Below are 26094 nucleotides of genomic sequence, written 5' to 3'. Positions count from 1 at the left end.
GTCTGTAGGACTGGGCACCAGACAACCCCTCCACCTCATCACTGCCAGAAGGAATCAGAAATAGTGGCCCCGGGTCCTCCCTACGACTAACAACCCTCCCGCCGCAACAAGGAAGCCTGACAGAGCTTACCACTCAGGATCCACAGGAGTGATGTCGATCCGAGGGGGGATGATGAAGGGGAGGGTGGTAGGTCTTGGGAGGAACTCTTCTTCTGGGGTCTTCGCTCTCTCTGCCTGTCTCCAGGACAGGGGTGGCAGCTGCAGGTTGCCAGAGTACCGTCTCCTGCCTCTCCTGAGATCCACACCCAGAGTGTTAGCTGAAGAGGTGAAGGATTTGCTCAAGCCACAGTCGGGAGGGTCTTTATTCTCCTATAACAGGTACAGCAGAGACACTTATTAAAAAAAATTAAATAATAATAATCTACATCTGTATCTATGTCTCCAAGCTTTGCACGAAACGTTTTCAATGCTTCTTTTTTTTTTTCAAGGAATTGTTTAGAACCTGTGTAACCATTATTATTACTGTTGCCATTGTAGACTTCTACAGGTGTGTTCTGTCACCTGTCCAGTGCACTAAATTTATCCAAAAAAAAAAAAAAAAAAAACATTTTGGATTGGATTTATTTCTTTTTTTCACTAACCAACTGAACAGATCAAACGAGTGGTACAAACAAAGGCAATACAACCAGACTGTGTTTCTGGTTCGGTCACTAGAGGGCATCCTTGCTTTATGAAAACTCTTCGGATCCCTGTGTCTTCTTTAGGATAGGAATGTCACAGACGTCTCAGTCAGAAGACATTCTCAACTTAAACAGTGGAATGGAACAGTGCATTCAGGCTGCATGCCCTTCAGCTGCTGTGTAATGAGGGCCAGCTACTCATGAATAACAATTAGTTAAAAAATAAATAAATAAATAAATAAACCAAGGGGCGGGGGTTGCAATGGATCATATGCTTGTGTGAACGATGATGGGGTTGGTGATAGAGGAAACATGGATACTTGGCAGAGTTTTTGCCCAAGTGGCAGGACTGGCAGACGATCAGAAGGCACTGAAACACATAGTTTGAAGATCTGTGTATAGAATAAAAATGGAGGACTAGAGGGAAAAAAAATACAAGAGAAGAGAAAGCAATAAGGTAGAGGGTCGTACAAAAACACAGAACAGAACTGAGAGCTTGTACTTCAAAGCTGGCCCATTGGGCCTTCTCTTCTCCCGTTTCAGCACAGAAAGCAAATCCATACAAAGTGGAAGAATTTTGCAGATAATTTCATTTTGCCATTGGTTTATTTATTGCATTAAGTCAGTTAAAGTCTTTACAATGGATGAATGGTATTTAAGGTGAAGGTAAAGGTTGAATGGAGAGGTTATAGGAAGAGCAATCAGATCTTCACTGGAGAAGCAGGCCTCTGCATATCTCTCCTTTACACAGGCGGTAGGTAGAGTCGTTTACAAGCACAGGCCCTGGCTTATGCACAGGCAAAATGAATGAGATCCCTCCTGAAGGAATTATTTTTATTTAACCTGCATGGCATATAATATCAATTACAAATGTAGTAAGCATCCCAGTTTTAAATATCCTCTGTGACTCAAACTGCTGCCCTGCACTGCTGCCCTGCGGCTCAAGCACTGCGGTGATGCCTGCACGATCCTGCCACTGGCTTGGATCCTGGCTGTCATCTGGACCTGCAGTCTGAACCTTGCCTGGTTTCCAGGGCCTGGATTAAGCAATGACACGATCTGAGCTCCTATCACTGATAGCGGCATCTCCCCCAAACTATAAATTTTTTTAGAAGCATGCCTAGTGGGGCGGGGTTGGGGGCTGGCTTCCATTCAGCGCTCTAATTATAATGTTACATAAAATATTAATGAAAGCTATTCCTCTTTTGAATCATTAGTATAACCTTAACTTTACAAAGGTCAATCACCGATGATTCCTGTAATTATTTACCGTCCACCCAAATCCAACCTACCTTTTCTCACGGTGCTACATCAGTAGATGACCAAGTCAAAATTGAAACATTACTTTTTTTAGATTAGTTTTTTTAAACTGAATTTTAAAGTGTGTTTCTCTTTTGGGATCCCAAGCGGCGCATCCAGTAAAGGCACTCCGCGGGGAGTGCAGGATGTGCCCTATAGCCTGGAGATCACAAGTTCGAATCCAATCTATATCACAGTCGACCGTGTCCAGGAGTTCCTAGGGGGTGGCGCACAATTGGTGAGCGCTGCCCGGGTAGGGATGGCTTAGGTTGGCAGGGGAATCCACGGCTCACCGTGCATCAGCGACCCCTGTGGCCGACAGGGCGCCTGTGGTTCAGCAGTGGAGGCATCAGATCTGTGTTGTCCTCTGGCACTATAGGTCTGGTGGCATCGCTGTGGATCCACAGTTGCGAAAAATGATGGATTGGCAGGAGCACATTTCAGAGGACGCGTGCTCCAGCCGCCATGGCAGGCGGTGAGCCGAGGATACAGATAATAATTGGGCATACTAAATTGAAAAGTAAACACAGTGCAGTAAACTTGTTGTTGTTCAAGAATTGTAATTATACAGAAATTCTGTGGATGGTGTCATGATTATTAGAATATAATGTTTATTTCCAGAGGTTCTAAAGTTACCAGTTTGAAGATAAACTCTCGTTCCTTTTCCTTTATGCTCTGAAACAAAAGGAACTTTGGAACCGCTAGGAATGAACATTCCATTTTTTTTGTTTTAAATTCATCTCACATATCACACAGAGCTCTTTTTCATTTACCATTTTTGAAACTGTCATAAAACTTCTGATGAGGTGGTAAATAAGTGCAAGGTATTTTTGTCATTTCTAGCAAATACGAACATCTGATTTTTGTATCCGAATGCATGTCAAAAAATATCTGTTCAAATATTCGGATATTTGTCCCAGCACTAATTATTATATATATATATATATATATATATATATATATATATATATATATATATATATATATATATATATATATATATATGTATTCATTCACAATTTTAAGAAAGTGAGAATAATTCCTGCTTACAAATGCATATCAAACAGCCTTCTGCAAGGGAGAAGGTTGGAATATGTGTGCTGTACAGAATGATGACTACGTGCCAGGCTGTATCTTAAGTCTGGGTCAGATCCAGGAACAATCCCAGGCAGTCTGGCACCCCATGACACAGGTGGCAAATGCGGGGGGGAGGAGGGCCTTGAGTTTTGTACAGAGGAGGCTGCAGAATGATGACATGAATGAGTCCCTGAAAAGGTAACCAAGCCAACAAAACGACATTGCAGGGAGAAAAAGCAGAATGAAAAAGATCTCCACCTGAGGGACACAATTAAAGCAGTCTCTAATGTCTGTGACTGTGGTACTAAATCAGCCTAATGCTAACCCTAATCATGACACAAAGAAGCACCACTGCAAGGTGTAGCCTACTGCTTCAGAATAATAATGGATTTTTATCTGTTATGGAAAACAAAAATGGAAGCTATAGCTATACCCATTGAGACAGACATGATTTGATACATAATCACATGCGATTGATAATTGAGAAATGGAAAGAAAGAACCAAAATATATACAAGGAAAAAAAAAAAAAAAATCTATGGTAAAAGATATAAGATACAAACTGAATTGATAAGAAGCCCAGGACACTGCAATAATGTCACAGAGGAAGGTCTTGAATTGACTGAAACCTTTGTACTTTTTCCCTCTTGCACTGTTTGTCCAGCACCTTTGGCCTGTACTTTTCTACAAAATAAACGACTATTTTTGCAGAAACTTGGCAATTTAGCCAATTTTTTTTTGCTACCACCCATAGCTCTCCAACAGAAGTGATTATTTATTATTATTTTTTTTAAAGAGGGAACAGACGGCCAGTGTGACTTTTCCCCAGGAAAACATGCCTGTCAGATACAATTTAATCTAAAAGGTTTGAAAGCTGACACCACAGCGTTTCACTCAGATTCCATTCAACTTGGAAACACCTGACATGTGGACAGTTACTCACGTCGTCTGGGGACACTGTCAGAACGCTCCTACTTTTCTTCATGGTGGGAAACGGGCCGAAGTTCGGGGCAGATCCCAATTCGATTAGTCCCAGCAACTCTTCACAAGCATGCACTTCCTGGACAAAACAGAAATACAAGAAAGGATATTTCAAAGCTGTTCATTAGGGCAGCGCTGCAGAACTGCCGGTGGTTAGTAAATTCAAATACACCACTGGGATTGTAATTTTAAAACTGTTCTCATATGAAGGGAGGTCAATACAGTATTAGTTTATTACAACTGCAGAATAGGAATGGAAATGTGTGATATTTAAAACTGTTATCCCTGTCTACGCCTGTGGCAGGGCTTAGGCCTGCCCTTGTAAATAGCATGGTTTGCTTTGGGGTTTTTAAAAAAAATATGGTTTTGGGTTGGGTTGTAAATAATGATGTGTTTAATTTGTTTAATTGAATGGCAGGGCTGGGAGGTTAGACCTACCTGCTTGCCTAATTAAAAGGAATGTGCAGCAGGTGGCCAGGGGGGAATTGAACAATTGACAATCAATTAACCCTGCTCACCTTTCCTTTAAAAGGAGTCTGAAAAGACAGTTTCTTTGTTCTTCTTGGTGCTTTGGGGTTGGGTTGGGTTGAGGTTGGGGTTGGGTTTACGGTTGGGGTTGGGGTTGGGGGGTTGGGGTTGGGGTTGGGGTTGGGGTTGGGGTTGGGGTTGAGGGGTTGGGGTTGGGTGGGGATGGGTTTGGGGTTGGGGTTGGTCAGCCTTGAGGTGAAGGACTTTACGGTAGGGATTATTTAATGGGATTTTTAATCTTACCACAGTTAGTTTATGTTAGGAAGAAGGTTCCTGGTGCGGGACCTCCCTGTAGCACATGGCCTGTGCTTGGCCACCTTTTTATTTCTTAGCTGTTTTTTAACTGTGTTTTGTTATTCCTTTTTGTTATTCATGTACTGCTAAGTATATATCCTCCAGTTCTAGGCCTACAACCAACACTGCAACTGCTTAAATAAGTAAAATCTGCACGCCTGAATGCAGTTTCAAATACAAACCCTCTGTGTGTCTCTCGGGGGTTACCCACACTGTAACGCCCCTGTTATATAGCCCTACAGTACATTCACAGTACAGTATGTGGTATATCTTGTGGAATAAGGTGCATAAACAGTGATGGATTTTCTTAACGCAGTGCTCAATCCCCACAACTACATGCAACATTCAAAGCATAAGCAGATAAACAGAGCTGGATTTAAAACATATGTGTTGGTCTTTATTTATGTTATTATTTGTTGTACAATAAATGTACTCAATTTTTAAAACATACAATAAAACGTTACAGGCATGAACATTTCTAATTTAAATAATTCAATTTCATCTGTTCTTATTCCTCGCAGGCCCCCACAGCCTTTAGCACAACTCTATTGCAATTAATTGTTTTAGAACTACCAGCCAATCAATCAGCCTTCAGCGTTAGAGTTATTAAGCCGAGACCAGAACAGACATTTAAAATAAAAAGAATGACTTTCCAGCTGTATTAAACTGTGGAGCTTGCAGTTAATGTCTTGGGGCTTTTTATTTATCTTATTATTAGATGTCTTTTTTTCAAATGCTGTATTTTATATCTATATATATATATATATATATATATATATATATATATATATATATATATATATATATATATATATATATATATATATATATATGCACACACACACACAATTACAGAAGTTTATGACTATGACTTTATTGAGTAGAGGGTCAATTTGTGTCTAAAAGATCCAACTACGTTTCCTTGTTCACTATATTCCTTTTCTGTCTTGTTGCCATTTACATCACCATGCGTTTTCATTGAATTTATTCATTTACAAACTTGTTCGTGTTCAGATAATACTGGAAGTAGGAATTATTACAGAATTACCTCTACATCAGAGTCCCCTGCATATGGCCGTTAGATACAATTCAATGAATAATACTTTAGCAAACCTACAGATGGGAAATAACAAATGAATAAGCTTTCATAATATAATACAACACATTAAAGAGCTATGATTAGAAAGATTCCTGCAAAAGATTAAAGGTCCATGAAAAACTATGTGGATCAGCAAATCCACAACAGAAGTTACACCAACGATCAGCTTTATTACCAGCAGCAAGACTATGATTTCCACTGCAATATACAGCTCTGTTTAAAGACTTTGCATCTCCTGGAGTTTTAGGATTTGAGACATGGAAATGGATATTGCAAAAGTCTACAGGAAGCCACAATAGTAGGACAGTATTTCATGTCAGATTTCGAAATGTCACATTGTTCAATTTTTGCCAGCTTTTTTGTTAAATATGAAAAACTACAAAGCGGTATGTAATCCAATATCTTAACGGAACATTATTCAGCAGGTTGCACTCAGCTTTATGAAACAAATCTTGTTAATTCTGTAGGGTGACGCAAAACTGTTGGCCACAGCTGTATGATATACTTTAAAAAAGAACAGTAATAGATACCTGGCACGTGATTTCAAGTAAATCAAGCAGAAGCTTCATTGGCTGCATTTATTGGACTCTGTGCTCACTTCCAGCAGGAACCCCAATCAGGATTTCTAGAGCAATGTATGGATAGCATCAACATTCTGCTCACAAGAAACACCACTGCATTCTGTCTGTGTACTACAGCTCCCCGTCTTGTGGGTATAATTTGGAGATAAGACTTTTCATAAACTGAGACAGAGAGTGAAATTTTAATCAGATCACGCTTGTTTTCCTCTTTCAACGGAACTCTCTGAGCAGTGTTATTTGAGATTACATGTCAAACACCGGCTTGAGTTATATTCCAGCTGAAAAGAGGTACACGAGACAGGATTTGGGTTTTTTACTTGAATTGGAGTTGATAAATACCGGCCTCAATACGCATGCCCGAGTTGCAAAGTCAAAGGGCAGGATCAAGGCTCAACTACAGCCAATGACACAGGACAGAAAGTCAACAGCAGTGTCAACTTCAGGTCCTCAAACCATTTAAATAAGTCAGCTGGATGAGAGAGAGAGAGAGAGAGAGAGAGAGAGAGAGAGAGAGAGAGAGAGAGAGAGAGAGAGAGAGAGAGAGAGATTTTTTCCACTTCTGGTGGACATTTGAGACCCAGAAATCTTTGCTCTTTGCTCTTTGGAAAGTAGAATCCCATTCCAATGGTAGGGGAAGGAAAGATATGTAACTCACCTGGGAATACAGTACAATAGAGAACTGTCAAGTTCAAGAAGTGCTGCAGGTAGTCGGAGAAGCTCAGCGGAACGCTGTTTCTCAGGTGTATAATACAATAGAGCTTTAAGATGCCAGCCTCTGCTGCTGCAAGCAAGAGCAGGAGTACAGCTATAGGACAGAAGGTTTTAATGGATGATGAGGAAGCTTGTGTCCCAACAGATAAAATGTTAAAACTATGGAAGTCTACACAGTAAATATAAACCAAGGAATTCTATGTTAGTGTAGAACTGAATTTGGTTGGGATGGCATTGCTGGTTTAAGTCACTGGTATCCTTGTAAATGCATTACAAAGTCCATGTAATTATCAGGTTTACAGTCATTTCATGATTCAGAATGATCAAATCCCAATATATCAGTATGTCAGGGAGTGAATACATGTTCCTTATGGATCTATTTTGTTTTACAAAACATCTTAACACGAAATGCACTGGTCCTCACAAACCAATTTAGAGGCTGACTAATAGACTTGTCTCTGAGATTGGGATTAGTATTCTCTAAGGTGCGACTTCAAAGGATTTACTTACTTACCAGTATAGCAACTCCTGACACCTTATTCAATGAAACACTCTCTGAATCTTCTCTACAACATTGTCTGGCTGCCAGAGAAAAAAGACAGAAGCCGTCTGTGCCAGGGATTGGAACAGACTTTACAACCTAACAAGCCTAAACATATATAAAATCACTGAACTAGCAGAACCATCATCTTGGGGATTTTGAAAAAAAAAATGTGCTTCACATAGAGCGACATTTTAGTTCCATTAGATTTGTTTTTTTTCTGGATACTGTATATTTAAAGTCTTGGATTCAATACCTCTTTAATATTGTACGTATCTAATGTAATGCTCTGCTTGCTCCACTGAGCAATACAATCAATGCGAGGGCTCCATTCCAGCTTTTTACAAAGACCATGCCTATAAAAAACAAACAAATCATTCAGTCTTAAGAGTAAAGCTGAATTGAGCAAAGAATAACACAAGTAATGCTGTGAACTTGATTCCAGTTTTATAGATCATACTAACCAATCTGCAGACTTGTTTAGTCACTGCTAAAAACCACTTACTATAGTCAAATTAAAGCTTTACTCATAATGAAAATATGCTAGACAAAAGCAACATCTACTGTATATCTGTAAAAGCAATGGTCTTTAATACCCAAGCTAGTCATTCAACTTAGTCATAGCAACACATCAAGAACAATTTAATGAGGATTGAACACATTACAGTAGTATCTAACTGCTTATGCAAGTATAAGGGTTACCACCTACAGTCCATGGTAATAATGATAAATGAACTAGAAAACGTGTCTACTCTCTTCTATTGATCCACCCATTTCAATACCCTGTATTCACAGCAATCATAGCAGGTCTTCATGCGAGTGGGCCCCTGGGTCATGCTTTGCTGCTGTACCACAGCATATACTGCTTCATCTTTAATACTGATAGAAAAACTGTTTAATATGTGTGACATAGGATAGTCCTCTGAGGGGTCCTAATAGTGCATTCTTAGGAGCGCCACAGTAATAATTTATATTGCACTCAAACATCTTTGATCATACTTCAGTAAATTACTTTCTATACATGGTCAATAACACCCTCACTGAGGGTTGTTTTTGCTTCAAACCATATTTAAGATGGAAAGGAATAACTTAAATGCACAAGATATTATTATTATTATTATTATTATTATTATTATTATTATTATTATTATTATTATTATTATTAAAAATATACAACATAGTTGAGAGACCTTATCTGCAGCATTTACAAAGTCAGCATGGTTATTGAGCAAACAGATCAAAGAAAATGATCAAAGATCACCTGTACATATGAGTTTGTAATTATGTTTATGCCCCAGCGAATAACAGAAATTGCTGTAATATTGATAATAATGGTACAACTGTACAGCTCTGCCCTAATCAATCGCCTATAAAACCGATAGGTATCGAGAAGAGCACACATGCGAGAAGTGTTGAGACAAAGAAGGGGAAGGAAGGAAGACAAACACATAATTACTTAACACAATAAAGTTACCAGACCAGAAATAAAACTCACACATTTCATTTTGGAGCTTTTAGAATTGTAATTGGTGTTTTTTTTTTTTTTTTTTTTTCCTTTCAGAAACAAATTGTGTTAAAGATTTGGATTAAACAGCTTTAAGAATCCATATCTTCACCTCGTAGTTTTGGCAAAAGGACCACATTCACAAAGCTTTCATTTCTGAGTTATTTAACGAATGTTTTAATATTCATGGAAATGTTCCGTTAAAGAACTTACATGAGCTTTGCACCAAGAGTTCACGAGCAAAGAAAGAAAAAAATAAAACACCAATTACAATTCTCAACTAATGTATTATTGTGCTACTATGTCATCGTAGCTATAACTTGTTATCTTAACCTGTTGCATCCTATTTGTTATTGTATTGTATTAATATTATTGCACTTACTGTAAACTATGCTGTATTTAAATATGAATTTTGCATTGTAACCCTGTACTGTCCTGTAACACCTAGATAAAGGTGTCTGCCAAATAAATAAATAAACTAATAAACCAATAAATAAATAATAAAACAGCAGCACCAGCTTAATTAATTCCATAAAAAAAAAAAAATCACATGAAAGAAAAACAATACACCTTCATGCTTTGTAGTTTTAAATAACGCATTAACAGCTCTTTCAGCCTCTAATCAGATTTGGAGTAAGATAAAAGACTGTAAATGGGGGCATTCACCGCAAACTTTTGCATCGATTTGCGCAGTGAACAGAACGCCCAACGAGCTCTCATTACAGTATAAAGAGTTACAGCCATCACGTTATAGGCTAATTGCTAGGTTTTCGCCTCGGACAATGTCATCTCTTGTAATAATGCAGTTTAAATTGAGAGAGTACGCATCTCATTTGTTAATGTGGTCATTAAAACCAAGTTAGACATCATTAACATCAATCAGTGTACAGCACAACCTTCAAAACAACCGAGCTTAAACCCAGATGCACTACTGCTACTCAACAGGAAAACGAACAGCATTCACCAAGAGCCTTTTCATAGCCTGTGTTTTAATGTTATGCTCAGTGTTCGGAACGAATGGACTAATGTGCACAATATGAAAACTGAACTCAACCTTGAGACAGCTGAAGCACATACTTTACTGACCCTGTGCACATTTACACTAACAGTGGTTCTCTTATTGGCATTCATATAGATTTAACCATATCTTTAAATAATTAACTAAAGGCAATAGAATTAATGAAAAGCATGGTATTAATTGTTACATTAGTTATTGACGGTACTTATAAATCCAGTGGTGGGATTTCCAGTTGTCACCTACTTTATCATCTGGAGCAAATACAGTTAAGGGTTGTCTACCAAACCTGTTGCATTGATTACCAGCCAACAGCTGATAATCTCAGCAATCAATACAAAACATCACACTACAGTGTCAAGAATTCTATGAAGTATAAACTCTATGACTATATAAAAAAAAAATCTAACAGGAAGTTCTCAGAAAGAAAATGTAGGGAGGAAGACTGCAGAAACGTGTTTTCCAGCACGGCTCCAACTGATCCGCATCCCTTTTGATACTGTCTCTTACCAGTGACCCCCATCCTTTGGAATATATTCTGCTGTAACAGCACAAGATTTTCATTCCTGAAGATTAATAAGGCTTCTTTTCTTCCTTTTCTTTTTTTAGGCTATCTGTTGAAGCTAAAAATAAAAAAGATATCTGTTGTAACTGGCTTCACTTCAGAACCAAGGCGTCTTGCATACTCAGATAAAAATATAAATAATTAAATTCTGTAATATAGAAGGAACTTTTTATTTAAAGCACTGTACTACTGTTGTATAAACTTTTTAAAAAATAAATAAAATGATATATATATATATATACATATACATATATATGTGTGTTATGTGAATTCCAAATCTACAGTACTGGTCACCATATAGCGATATCCTTGTAAGACAGCCATGAGGACTCAAGGAGCTAAGTTAAAATAAAGGTTTAAGGAAGCTAAGATACACACTTGTTTGTTTTGATTACTGTAGTGCTGATTGGGGGACATTTTGAATGTCAAGTTACTGTGTGGGAGTTTATACCGTCCATCGCTTACTGCAGGTGAATCACATACACACAAACACGCCCATTCTAAGCAGTGGCGACTGTGTGTGTGAGTGTATATATATTATATTGATTGTCAGGAAAACACTCTATAAACTTTTATATAGGCTCTGTCTGAGCCCTGTGTGATGCTGTTTGGGTGTGGCTACCTTCAGGGACTGACATTCCTGTTCTTTTCCACATTTTTCTGGCTTCTCTGAACTCATTCCCTTCTGCCAACTCTAAACAGATTCTCAGCACACAGAACCTCACCCAAACTAATTATACAAAGCAGAGGTTTTACAAATTAACAACAGTACCAATTGTAAAGAAGGCAAGTATTCAGTGGTATGCAGTATGCAGAACAGACTGTGCAGATTCTGTGGTGGTTTTGTGACTAATATTCACTGTGGGATAAATTGAGATTGACTAAGCTGAATTACCTGTACAACATCTACATGCCGTTTCAAATCAAGATCAGATGTTTCTAGAACACATACCAATCTGAAATGGTTCAAACGGCAATGCAGTGGGTGTCTCAGTGTCCTCTTCTATAAGAGCATTTGGCAGGAAATGCTCCTAGCTAGAAATTGTGCTCAGGATACGTCTAGATTGCAGATATACTTTTTAGGTATAACACACTGTACACATACAGCTGTTACAGCACTGTGTACAGCTGATCTGCAGTACAAAAACAAATACACTTCATAACTACTATTCATATTATCATATTGATAGTGTCGTGTTGCAATGATCCCTGGAGGCAGAATGCATGTAAATGTTTACCAGAATTAGCTACAATTAGCTGAAGGACTGAGTCATGTGGAATGCAGCAGCTAAGTAGAAAAACTCTTAAATATTCTAGCAGCTAAAGAACAGATGGAACAGAATCCCTCAAGCGCTTGTTTGCACTGTACCCCAGCGGTGTCCTGAGCTGCTGCTGGACCGGAGACCTGACTGGGACTGAGACGTGGTCAGAAAAAAAGCGTTTGTTTAATTGGTCCACCCCACCCTTTCTGTAAGGGGGAAAAGCATCTGATGGTACAACAAACATAGCTGTATCACTCATTTAAAACCAAGTATTATACATTTAGAGAATAAGAGAACTAGCCTCTTGGATGTTAATAAACTGTTGAAGTTGTTGGGTGTTGCCTTAGTATACCTTTTTAGTTTTCAGTTAACACACAGTACATTATTATAGCTTAATAATGTTTGAGGCGTTCCACAAGGTAAGTTGTTGTGCTTAAAGTCCACCATGTGCCAATAGAGACTTACAGTAGAGCTGCATTTCACATTGGGCAGTTCCAAAGCTTCACAGCTCACTGCAGAATACAGTCAGTTCCAAAGCCCCCTGAAATGTTTGCTGCTAGATTATGCATGGTTCAGTATGCTCACATAAACAAGCAACAGGGTAGGCCTATAATCAGACAAACAGGCATACATAACAGGCAAAAATAAAAACAAGAACATCCACCAGAAATCCATTTGCAAGACATCACCAGATGTAACGATAGGAGTTTACCACGATACTGTTTAGTAATTTCAACATCTACAGTGCTTTCAGACAGGGGGTGGGCTATATGAAACCACAGGAGTAACTGCATTTTCAAATAAATAAAATAACACGGAAAGCCAAGTATAAGACATGCCTCTAGTTGATCAATTATACAATACAGCTCTGAATTATCTATCTATCTATCTATCTATCTATCTATCTATCTATATATATATCTATATATATATATATATATATATATATATATATATATATATATATATATATATATATATTAATCTTAGAGATTTGAAAACAAACATCAGGATGAATACGTTTGAGTGATCTTAGTTTGTTATTTTGATTCCCCAAATATGTACTTTGTCCTTACTGAAATCATTTAGAAGATGACGTTCTATGCAAGTGCCTACGGATTACTGATCAAGCAATTAGACAAATGTGCCTTTAATACCATGGAGGTGATGAAACTAAACAGTACCTTTCCTCTCTGTATTTCAATGCTTAGCCTTTACACTGAGGTAAACTAGGTATTCAATCATCATCAATCATCTTGTTATCCAGCTCCTTTGTGCTACAGTCAAATTATTATAGATGTTTTCGTTAACACAGTGCCACAAAACTATTTGCTAAGAGTAAATAAAAAGCCACACAGCACAGCAAAGCTACCGACTAACCCGCCATCCTTCTTCTGTCTGCAGAATCCCTCCTTTTGACTGAAGCATTTGTGTCCTGTTGTAGTTTTCGATTGTAGAAGAAAAGCAGGTCCTTTAAGCTAATTTAAAATGACTACAGCAACCTTCTCCTTCTAATTTCACCGGAGAAGCCTGTCTCCGAGTGACATTCGGACCTTGGCACCAATGAAAATGACTCAGCTGTGTGGGCCCAATTGATTCGAATGGTTCTTTACTCTGGCAAACCTCCTGCACAACGCCTTTGATACAACAAACAGAAACAGACTTACATTTTCACTTCAATCGCTCACCAGCTGTTTATTTATTTATTTGTTATCTCCGGTTGACGCTGTAGGAGCAAGTGCACTAAAGTCCCAGGTGTACCAAACCTCATGACTGGTTTTTTCTCAATACATTGTTCACCTCAAAACTATAGATCAGCAAACAAAGGCGCTATTCAGAAAGATGTCAAAGCGCACACACTGACCTTATACGCACGTGTTTGAGGAGATCGATATTTAGTTCTGTGTGGCACATTCTAGCTCGAATATTACAATGCATACTGAAGAGGATTGTGTTTATTTTCCGTTACATTGTAACCCTGCTCGGCTGAATGATGTACAGTGTTTACAAAGTAAATGGTTGGCTAAGCAATTAACGCTAAAATGTGATATTTTTTATGGATACATCTTTATCGACGACCTGATCAACCGGAACACCTGTAGTTTCCGATAAATTATTCTTTTTACGCATGGGCTTTCTGCCATCCGACATTAGGCAGCTGCATGACGAGAGCAGATTCGCCATTGATAGCAGTATAAAAAAAAACAAAAAACAAAAAAAAAACCGCATACACACGTTTACATATACGTAGCCTATTTTAAATAGCTGACTATTTTTTTTTTTTAAAAAGGTTTAATAATAAAAATATGAAATACCGAGGGTAGCTGTATCCGCGCGTAACTTCTCTTAGGTATAAGTTTGTGAAAGGTCGCTAAATATCTAATAATTTGGTTTTTAAAAGATCGGCTTTATGAGCCATTGGATTTCCAAGGCGACAGCACGGTTACACAAAAGAACACCAGAAAGAGATACCATCAACATAACAAGAGGCACGCTTACCTCGAAATCACTCCACTGATCTGAAGGGCCGATACAAAAAAAAAACAGCTGTTAAGACTCCACCTGGAAACAGCAGTCTCCTTTTGTTCCCCACTCGAGTAAAGTATTGAGTGGATGTCGCTTTTGTACTCTCGGGTGTGTGGTGTTGAGACTGAATCGTTGTCACCGCTCCTGGGCGCCCCTAACCTAAACAGAGACACTGTTCACTGCTTACAGATCCCACTTTCAGATCCTGGGTGGGAAATTATAAGGACCTTTTTATTTTATTTTTCTTCTGTTAATCATTCTGGAGTTTACAGTTTGAAAGATCGCAATGGTCAGCCTAAACCACATGCACAGGGTTTACAGACAATTCGTGATTTTTTTTCTTGCTTGTTCTCCGTCTACACAGTATATCGTATATTGATTGACCTCAGTAGGTTTTGTTGTTAAAAATAATTTTTCAATTGACCGCATGCCCATTCAGAGGAAATATCTATTTATCCCAGTATTTCACTAGCAATGGACAAACCCGCAGGACGAATCCCGCAAGCTTCAAAAAATCATTCCAGTGGTTTTATTTCTGTATGGAGCAGGTTAAAAACCCATCGTCGACTTCGTTTCGTTTCTGTGCTCAGTCCTGGATGTTTCGTGCCTGCGCCGCTTGCCCGTTTCTTGCAGAGGCGGCTTTCTCCTCTGTGATTAAGAGTGAGCTCGAATCAAATGGTTGCACGAAAGCCCTTGGACTGGAGAGAGAAAAGTAAGCTTGGTATCTTTCTAAACTGCACTGTGTTTACATTTCTTTCTACACAGTTGTCCAAAACGTCCTGAAATAAATTATTTCTTAATCATTTAAACACACACACACACACATATATATATATATATATATATATATATATATATATATATATATATATATATATATATATATATATATAGAGATATAGAGTCACTATATTCGTGTTGTATCGAGTTACTAAAAAACAGGTATCAAAAGTTGTATATACATGTATTGATTATCTGTAGATCCACTCCAATGCTCTTACCCTAGACTGATTTCTTGTATTTGTTTTTTCTAACTCTTCAATATTCAATACATGTATATATGCACAACTGTTCCATGTTGGCATTGTTTATTGTGCACAAACAACACAAATAGGGAAGCTCCAGTCTACAAATACACTGAAGTCTAAGGACACAAATGGTAAGAATGTTGAAATTTTAAATTCCAAATAAAATATGAATTAAAAAAATATGACATTCTCCTAAACTAACTGAGCAAGGATCAATAGGGTTACTCCTTGGGCTTTTTTTTTCTTTCAATACTACGAATCACAACTAATCACTGCCGTATGCACATATATATATATATAAAGCCAGCTAGTATAGGCATAGCCTATACTGCTGATATATGGAATTAGATCTTGTGTGTTTTTGTAAGATTGCTTTGTTTTCATGTGGTCTGAACAAGACCTCTGGGAAGGAACTCCAAGCTGTGTGACATATTGCACTTCAATAACTCCAGTGTACAGCTCTCATTTCTAAGCATCCTTTCAAAGAAGGTTAGCCGTTAGCCTTGGAGGTTTTTCAAAGGACCTAATGCAGACTCGGGCACCCAATGCCTTTGTTGTACTTGGTTGCATTAGCAATAGAAATGATTGTGCTTACATAAAGAACACTAAACAGTTATCTGAAAGTGTAGCAGCTAGATGATTCGAAGCGGTCCTTCTGCAAGATGAGAATGATTGCTAGACTATTTAATCACATTCCCAGCAGATTTATTTTCAGTTTATTTGATTGCTTCATTATATTTAGCACATCCAGAACGAACAATAGGCCAGTTTCACCAGGTTATAGTTCTTATAGAGAATACTTGTTCTGTAACAAAGTGTTAAATAAAATGAAACTTTACAAACAAAACGCTAAATAGTCATTCTACCTTTAATAAAGTTATATCAATTGATCATTCAATCAATCAACCAATTTTTATTTTATACAGCGCCTTTCATAGTTGACCACCATCACAAAGCGTTTTACAAGATGCAGTAACAACAAGAAAATCCATAATATTTTAAATACAGAGAAATACACAATACGTGATATATAGTAAAAAAAGACAAAAAAACCCCAAAACAAAACAATGTAAAATACAGTGAAAAATGCATAATACATGAAAGAGTAACAACAACAACACAGTATCTAATAGCAGAGATCAGGCTTGAAGAGCAAGGAAAGCAAGGCAGAACAGGTGGGTCTTGAGAGTTGATTTGAAGCGAGCGACGGTGGGATGTGTTCACGTTTTTTACATCCGGTAAGGATCCTGGCAGCGACATTCTGAACTAGCTGTAGTTGGTTTATGGTACGTGCTGGGAGACCACTATAGAGAGTTGCAGTAGTCGAGTCGACAGGAGACAAATGCGTGACAAAGTATCTCCGCATCCGGTTGGGAATTGTAGGGACGGACTTTGGAAATGTTTTGAGGATGGTAGAAGTAAGATTTGACCATGAAGGAGATGCCAGCCTCAAAGGAGAGGTTGCTGTCAAGAAGTACACCAAGGCTTCGTACTGTGGGAGAAGGCAGCAGCAGACAGTTTCCGAGGTTCAAGGCAGCTATATTGAGATTCTTAAGTTGAGTTTTAGATCCTACTAGAAGGAGTTCAGATTTGCTAGTGTTCAGCTGAAGAAAATTGATGGACATCCAGGCCTCGATGTCTTGAATGCAAGTCGAGAGCTGGACCATGGCAAGGGGGCTTCCAGGGTCGAGTTATAAGTAGAGATGGGTGTCATCAGCATAGGGGCGAAACATGAGGCTGTGTTGGCAGATGAGATGACCCAAGGGAAACATGTAGATATTGAAGAGAAGGGGCCAAAGAACATCATAAGTGACTGGGTTTGCAACGTCACTGTGTCCAGCATAGAAAACAGACTTCTTGTGTCCAGATAGGTAAGAGGACATCCAGGAGAGACAGGTTCCAGAGATCCCAACATACTTCTGAAGGCAGTCAAGAAAAATGCCATGATCTATGGTGTCAAAAGCGGGTGTTAGGTCAAGGAGGACAAGCACAGAGGGAGCACAAGCATTAGCATTAAGCAGGAGATCATTCACAATCGAGAGTAGAGCAGTTTTAGTACTGTGATGCGGCCGGAAGCCAGACTATAGAGATTTAAGCATATATGAGACCACTGTAGGTTAAAGAATCAAACAAATCAGTTTGATGTTTCCGGGTTGTGGAAAGAGACATGACATCATTTAAATTTCAGTATTAGAAATACAATGAGTCTTACTGGTATGCTCCCTTTGTGTTCCATATTCTGACAAGTGTCAAGAAAAGAGGCAAATCAACTTTGTAAACGAATATTGGTTCCCCCAAATATTTAGAAGAAAGTGGATAAATATACTCATATGCAAAGAATGATTACTTTGTTACAAAAAAATAAGGATGAACAACATCCCTACATATTGGTGAAGTAACCTTCACTACAGGTTCCTGTTGTGTCTGTTCACAGCACAGTAACCTTCACTACAGGTTCCTCTTGTCCTTATATAAACAGCTTTATGCAGTGCTTTTGGTTTGTTGGATACAATTGTTCTTTTTTCATTCAAGCTATATACCTGTAGCTCTTCCACGTATAGCTCAGCTACTAGCGCCAGTATACAGATAGTTTTAATGGGAGATTAAATGGAAGGTGTTCTTTTTTTAAGTTCGATTAATTGATGGCAGAAATGTCATTTTTACAATAGTGGGGGTCGATTAAAAATGAATGTAGAATTTTACTTGGAAATGACTGCTAATTGGCAATACATCCTGTGACATATCTACTCTTGAATGTACTGAAGTAAAACGCACACACATAAAATGTGTAAGACCCCTGAAAGGGGTGGCACTGTCTGTTGACCTCTGACCCCCAGACACAACAGTTAAAGAACAAGACGATGTGAATAATGAATGACATTATTACGTTCTGAATATTTAATTTAATTACTATTGCACATATTGACTGATGGCGTGAGGATGCCACCCCACACATAGTTCATTAGTGGTTGTTCCGTTATTAGAATATAGTTATTCAAAAGACTATAAAGTCATTAGTACTGTTTTCATTGCAAACCCCCCCCACTCCCCCCAAAAAAAAAAAAAAATCAAAAAACTGTTCTTTGTTTTTGACATTATCCCAAGAGAGATAATCAGTACTTTGTTTCCTGGCTTGTCTGGCCCTCTAGTGCTACCTTTTTATTTATAATAAACTCTTGTACATTACCAGGCAAAAATCTAATTCCGTCACAAAAAACACACAGATAAGAAGGAAGAGGACTTGAAAAAACATGTTGAAAAAATATAATTTATTACACAATGCGAAATGAAAACCAATAATGCCAGACAGATTGAAAGGATAAAATAAATACCGGCAATTAATGTAGCCACATTTCTTGTCTCATGGCCTCTGATGATAACCTCTTCATGTGTAAATAAACCTTGCGTTTTTGTCATTTACAGCATTTATTTTTGTAAAGCTTATCAAATCACAAGCGGAAATATGTCTGTTTTCTAAAGATAAATAAATATAAAAAAATTTAAAAAATGCAGTATTTAATTATAAAAACAATGAAACCATGTAAAGCTTGTAATGACAGAGGAACATCACCTGAGAGCAGTACTTGTGTTAGAGAGCTGAGGCAGCGCTCCATCAGCAGCCAAACATGAAGGATTTATTTTGCTGTGTTCCTGTGCTGTATGGAGGTTTTTACATACTGTACTGCTGGGGTTAGATGGTTTGTCACTAACAATGTTTTGTGGATTATGTTTGAAACAGAGCAGAGCAGGAATGTGTAAATCAGATTAACTGTGGTTATGTGTTCGAATCTTGAGTGGCTTTTAAAAAAAAACATAAACAAAGGTCAGTGGGAGACTGAGCCCCCCCTCCTAGGTTCAGTAACTTGGCAGCGTTCATTGCTTGTGTTTGGCCAGTAAGAGGTTTGCAGTTATGAGGCAATATTAGAATTTGACATTTCAAATTGGGTAGGAAAACAGAGGGGAAATTAACTGATAAAGAAATAAATGAAGTTGCTGATTGAAAATGCCAGGCAATGACGTATTGTTTAAGAAAAGAACTGAATGAGCAACTATAAAAAATACAGCCACTGTAACTAAGTGCAATGTGTATACAAGCTAAGGGTTTTGTGTGCTCATTGATATGCCAGAACGCCACATGTTTAGTAACACACCAATTCAGTATTCAAATTGATTCATTCTGTTTCATTTTAAAGCTTAATTTTCACACAAATACGTGCAGTGCTGTTTTATTGCATACTTGAGAAAAAAAGAGAGACAGAATGCACTTGAGAAATGTTCAATTATGAGGCAGACTCGTAATGAATAATGTTTATGTGTAGGCTGTGATTGGCCATCTGAGGGTCAACTGAAAAGTAGTGTCACGTACCTCACCTAATTGATGTGATGTAGTTACTGATGTAAGCCAAAAGCCAGAGCACTAGATCGTTATGTTTGCCATTGTACTCTACTATCTATTACATCTTTTTTTCAAGAGCATAGTCTGAATGTGAGGATTTTTTTAATGTGCAATTGTTGTCCAGTCATGCAAACTGAATATATGCAGCCAGCATAGCAAGTGTTTCAGCATAGCTATGTGTTTCTTTAAATTGCAATTGAAAAAGTAATGACAGCATCAGTCATGCATTTTCAAAATATTAAACTGTGTGTGTGTGTGTGTGTGTGTGTGTGTGTGTGTGTGTGTGTGTGTGTGTGTGTGTGTATAGAATTTATGTAAATTAGCCAAGAAAATATTTTGGTTAGCAAAATAGTTTTTTTGGTGTGAAGAAAGCACAAAGAAAAGATTGAGTCTAACAATGGAAAAATACTAGGGTTTAGTCCGTGTGTTGAAAACATTCCATGTGGTGTCATTTTTTACCTAAATAGCAAAAAAAAATGGAAACTGGGTTCTCTAATGGGGACAAACTAGCTCAATGTCCATCGCTCTCTCGCAAGGTATGTGCGCAGCTGACAGGAGGCCTTCACTGTAAACAAGGGAAGCACAGATGGACGAAGTTCAGCCAAAATTGAAACGCTGTTCTCTTGGCAAACAAAGAACATCCCAATGATTACTTCGGATACGGACATTGCAGGAAACCAATTGCAATGAAAAACATATGGGATAATGCACACAAATGTGAGTTGCAATCTGGACGTCACTTTTCTCTTTGATATGATCTTGCAGGATGGTTAGTACAGCTCTTTAGTATACTTCTTTAATATCAGATGCCTTTGAACAAGTGTCTTCAGCAGAAGAAAGCAGCAGTAATCTAGGGGTTAAAGTTGAGTTTTCTCCACTGCCCAGGATTGTAAAGCATGATAGATGCTGGTCATAGAACCAATATGAGCAAGTCCTGCTTGACTGCAGGAAACCGCAAAAAAAAAAGAGCATCTTTATCAGGTTCTGGGTCATTAAAAGATAATAAATGATGATGCCTTTGAGGTCTTTGATGTCGGCACTCTTTCTGTCTGTCCTAATGTATAGCATTGATTTATACTATCAGGTGAGCCCCTCCTCCCTCAACACATCCCAGAAATACACAAACACGCACCAGCGCTCGCTCACACCATGCACTTTGAAGCAGTAAACCATGGCTGATTTGAATACTGATTTAAAAAAAGAATAGAAAATAACTATCTCCTTGAACAGATAAATAATGTGTAGATGCGGTGTTAGCAACCATGTTGAAAATGACATGCCCTTTCATAGAATGGACACATTCCATTGGAAATGTGCTTTGAAATACTTTCTTACGATCCAGAAACGAGGTGCTACACATTAAAATGAAATACACCCGTCTCGATTCCCTTGGCTTAAAAAGTCAGCACATAGTGAAAAGATGTTTTAATTCTTCAGTGGACAAGGATGTTGATGAGACAACTGTGCCAGTTTTTTAGTTATTAGTTTCAGATTTGCAGTTTCTTACAGCATGTGTAATGTTAATATAGTATACTCAGATGGCTAATTTCCTGTCAAATTTAATTCTGCTGAATCTCAAGCACACATCTCACATTTAATAACTAGTGGCATGAAAGATGTCTCCCGTCATCAAATATGGGCTTCTATTATTAGCTCTAAGTAATTTACATAACACTTTGGGTGTCATATTAATTTCAATAATACATATGCATATATATATTTCTTTTTTTTTCTACGCCCCGTTAATGAATAAGATGGATAAATATTTGTCTGGGATTGTCCAAGATTATTTTTTTTTTTACTACTTACTACTTTTTATTACTTTTTTTTTATTAGAATGTAATATTGAAGGGCAGCATGCAGAGCATGCAAACTTATTACCTTCAAGTGATTCTTCCTTTCCTGATGCAAAAACATCTGCAGTTGGAATGTGTCTTAAAGAGATAACAGTGAGGCTCTGCAAAGAACTATTGAGGAACAAAAAAGCACAGTTTGCAGTTTTGAAGTACCAAGTGCAATATTGTGAGCAGATTGGGTCTGTAACCCTTCACAGAATCTCATCAAAAACAGCCCCTTATATCTCAACTGAATGCTTGTAGTTTCCTACAGTTTTCCCAGGTTTGCTTTATGTGCTGTTATCGTTACTGATTCCTGTCCAGTTTTATATCAATGCTACAACTACTCTATGTGACTACTAATACTACTACTAATAATAATAATAACAATGATAGTACATCAAATTGCAGCTACATAAACAGTCATAAGGGCCAGAGAATTGCTATCTCATTTCTCCTCTTAACTGTTTCAATCTGCAGCTCGGTCCACGATTACAGTTTTTCTAGTTGCTGTCATATTACCTTGACACTCAACAGCGTTAAATGCTCTTTTCCTCAGCTACCCAGGTGCCCGATTTCATTTATTGATGTCTGTGTTCCTGTCAATCTTTTCTAGAACTGAGCTGCTAAGAAAGGTGTCTGGTATGTGCTCCTCAAAAGAAAACCAGCTTGAAATTAAATGAATGATTAGAGCGTTTTTAGAATCTTTGCAATCAGACTGAACTATATAACCCCAACAGTATAATTAACTATATATGCAGGTCTGGTCTGCAACACTTCAGTTCACTTGTTTGAACCGTTTGCCAACTTCAATATGAGGCTTTCACTAGATAACACTCTAGCAATGGCAGGAGATTTATCCAATCAAACGTATCTACTATACGCTGTTAAAGGTTGTATAAAGATGATGTACATGAGGCAATCTCTCTCGTTAATAAATCACAGCCTTGCAAGGAGAAAATCCACTTCCCACTCAGCTCATTAGACATGAGTTTGACAGCTTGCATTTACACAGAACAGAACCTGACATATTGATAAAGAACACATCAAAGCAGGAGATTCAAACGAGCAACCCTCGGTGTGGTGTAAACCCACACTGACCTTTGGGCTGCACAGGTATCCTGTCTGAATGGTTTCGAGGCTCTGTGATGGGATGCACTGTACACTATCGCTGAGACCGCATACAATCTAAACTAGATTTCAACCAGGGCCTCCAGCCATTCTAGATGTTCTGGAATTAATATTAATTTAAAATCGGAGCATCTCTTACATCAGCCTCATGCAGGTCCCAGATCACAGTCATCGCCTCTCCTTCCTCTGCTTACCATAGCAACAGTCCCTAGCTATCAGATTTCTGTATAAGGCTGTCTCACAGTTGAGAACAGCTCTTTTACTCATCTCCGGAGAGGCAGAGAGCAGAAAGCTGCAGCTGAACTGTTACATCAGCAGCATCTGCTAGGAAACTTAATACATACAGAATGAACCAACAATAAAGCCAGAGAAGAGAGTTTAAAAACAGTAAATCAATACATGCATTCATGAATTAATGACATGCTAAATGACTAATTAATAATCACAAGGCACTGGAGTTTAGTTGGAGACAGCTACAGGTACATGAGGGGGATGTTAGTTTATACAGTAAATAATAACATGCAGTATTGGAATAGACTAGACATGGGAAAGGACACTGGTTGTTTTGGGGCTGTTCTGAGGTGTATCTGTGTTGTTATGTGTTGTGATCGTTTATTAGTTAGTTGTGTATTTTAAATGTTTATAATTCTTCATTTGCTTTTATATGTCTGCCATTTCTCTCTGTATCTTTCTTTTTCTTTTTCAATTTAAGACTAATTTATATATTGTTATTTTTGTTTCATTTCTGTAAGTTGCTTTGGATAAAGCCGTCTGCTAAATAATTACATATTAATAAAAAACTTGAGCAGCAGAAACGAAATTACTTTTAGATTGTGGTTTCCCATAGTTAACCAAGGTTTTAGCGTGCTTTAGAATACTTCTTGATTCTGATGTGACTTATCCTTAACTATACTTATCTATGCAGTCTTACATTTATTCAGTTTGCACCAATTCAAGCATGACTGTTGTACGGTATAAACTAGGGGGAACATTTAAGTTGTGTTCCGCTCACCATTGGGTTTACAGATCGTTTGCAGCCAGGAGCAGCCCTCAAAGCTCAAATTGAACATGGCTTTGATGTTACCGGAGCTAATACAGGATACACTGCTTCTCATAAAGTCCTTTAATATGATAAAAAAAAAAAAAACCTATATCTGCTTCCTGCTGTGATATTTCAGTAGGCTAGAATGGTGCAGGGGTGGAGCAAAGACCTAAAAGTAAACACTGTGTTTACCTGGGAGTGAAAATGTATTTATAATTAAATGTTTTGGCTCGACTTTATGTTATTGGTAAATCAAGATGTATTTCTTTTTTAAATGTATTGATCACACAGTGTGATGATCTTTGTTGAAATGTCGAGCTACTGGAAATGTAGTGATGTTCATTCTAATGCTATATATATACGGTACTGGGGCATTCTACATCATTTTCATGGTTTAATCTGATCAATGAAAACTTTCTTTTTCTTCTGGAACCCTGTATTAAACCGTATACTGGCAGAGGGATTGTATTTAAGAGGATGGTTCACAGATTGCATTCATCATGGTTCTCTATTTGCTGCAGGAACACTGATATCAATGCAATCTGTGAACCATTTTAGAATGACTTTTTTTTTAATGAAATTCACAGCCCTAGTGTACAACACATTGGAGCGTGTAACAGAGCCCTCTATTGGATGTATAAGTAAGGACAGCCAATCTGTTCAGGTTAGATTAGAATCAGTTTTATTTTAATCCTCACAAGTGTGCCTTTGCTGCCTGCAGCAGTGGCAGTTCGTCTAGGGTTTTTGCTCCGTGTTCAGAAACAGGACAAGGCTTAAGACCACTGGTCAATTTCCCAAAGCCTGCGAGTTAAGAGCTTGATCATCCATCTGCCATTTATGTGTGAACACTTCTGCAGATAGTTGAACAAAACCCTTAGATGCAAGTTCACTGCTATAACAAACACAAAAATAAAACTGGCCACTCAATCCGAACACACAACATGAAACTTGCAAACAGAGCTATCACTGCTGTAAAAGATGTGAAGATCAGGCATTGAGAACTTCACCAGGGCAACACAGCTATCTTGGCTCACTTCTTATAATTATTATTCTGGTTAAAGGTGCATACAAAATGTTATATGGCTTCATTGCACTGGTGTTGCCAACAGGTGGCAGAGTTAGAACCACATTCTGTTAAGGATTTCGCAAACAGTTGCCACAGATCCATAATCCACAATTTGGGTTATGGATCATCGGCTAATAATTACCACGATAATCAGGATTATCTTGAGTCATGTGCTAACTCCCAGTAATTGAAACTTTCTTCTTGTAGTTCTTCCTCTCTCACAAACACTTTTTCTCTGTCTGATTTTTGCTGTATTCACAATGCTGTATACTTTTGTTTTCCAACATCTTTATTCTTTGTCAGTGTCAATAAGTTCCATCCCTCCACCTTCACCCCCCCCAAAAAATGTCCTTGCCAGAAATGAATCTCAAGAGAGCTTTCCGACCACGGTACATAGCCACAGTACCATAACAAGGATCAAGCATCATCGCTTTACCTACAGTACAATACACCGGAGGTGCATTGAGAGAGAAACAGTTTGTAACTCTCTTGAGGTCCTGAAACAGTTTATCCTGCCAAGTAATTGTGAGAATGACTATCTGCCTTCTCGATTGTTTCCTTTCTAGTGACTCACAGCAGCATCAGCTTCTTTATCATTTCATACAATTCCTCTATTCCTTTGATCCTTTGTGAGCATTTCAATTAATAATACAAGGTCTCCTGCACTATTTCAGCTGTTTTTAAGTTACATGTTGAGAAATGTACTTTGGCCTTGTTTGAATTCACTTGAGATATTCTGTTATAGCTTAAATAAATAAAGGCATAGCAAATCTATACTACTGTACCTCCTGACTGTATTTTACCCTATTAGCTGTTACTGAGACATTAACCCAATTGCCTCGGTTAGTACAAAGAACATTTTTTTGTCTAAATGGATGTAACCTCTTTACAAGTTTCATTTAAAAAAAAAAAAAACACAGCAGCAACTTTGACA

General features: G+C 37.9%; 1 protein-coding gene across 1 annotated transcript in view; it reads right to left on the bottom strand.

The window, feature by feature from the left end:
* LOC121327097 (cAMP-specific 3',5'-cyclic phosphodiesterase 4B-like) overlaps positions 1 to 15213 on the bottom strand; it is a 98742-nt gene extending 83529 nt beyond the window's left edge. Inside the window, exons 1-3 of the mRNA XM_041270896.1 lie at positions 14636 to 15213; positions 3999 to 4115; positions 131 to 369 (exon numbers count right to left, since the gene is read on the bottom strand). Coding sequence (XP_041126830.1) covers positions 131 to 369; positions 3999 to 4040 — 281 coding nt within the window. The 5' untranslated portion in view covers positions 4041 to 4115; positions 14636 to 15213. The remainder of the gene's footprint in view (positions 1 to 130; positions 370 to 3998; positions 4116 to 14635) is intronic.
* Positions 15214 to 26094: the final 10881 nt, after the last annotated feature.

The sequence above is a fragment of the Polyodon spathula genome, chromosome 14 (assembly GCF_017654505.1).
Source record: "Polyodon spathula isolate WHYD16114869_AA chromosome 14, ASM1765450v1, whole genome shotgun sequence".
Taxonomy (NCBI): domain Eukaryota; kingdom Metazoa; phylum Chordata; class Actinopteri; order Acipenseriformes; family Polyodontidae; genus Polyodon; species Polyodon spathula.
The sequence above is the reverse complement of the archived record's forward strand: the minus strand, read 5'-3'. Positions and strand labels throughout refer to the sequence as shown.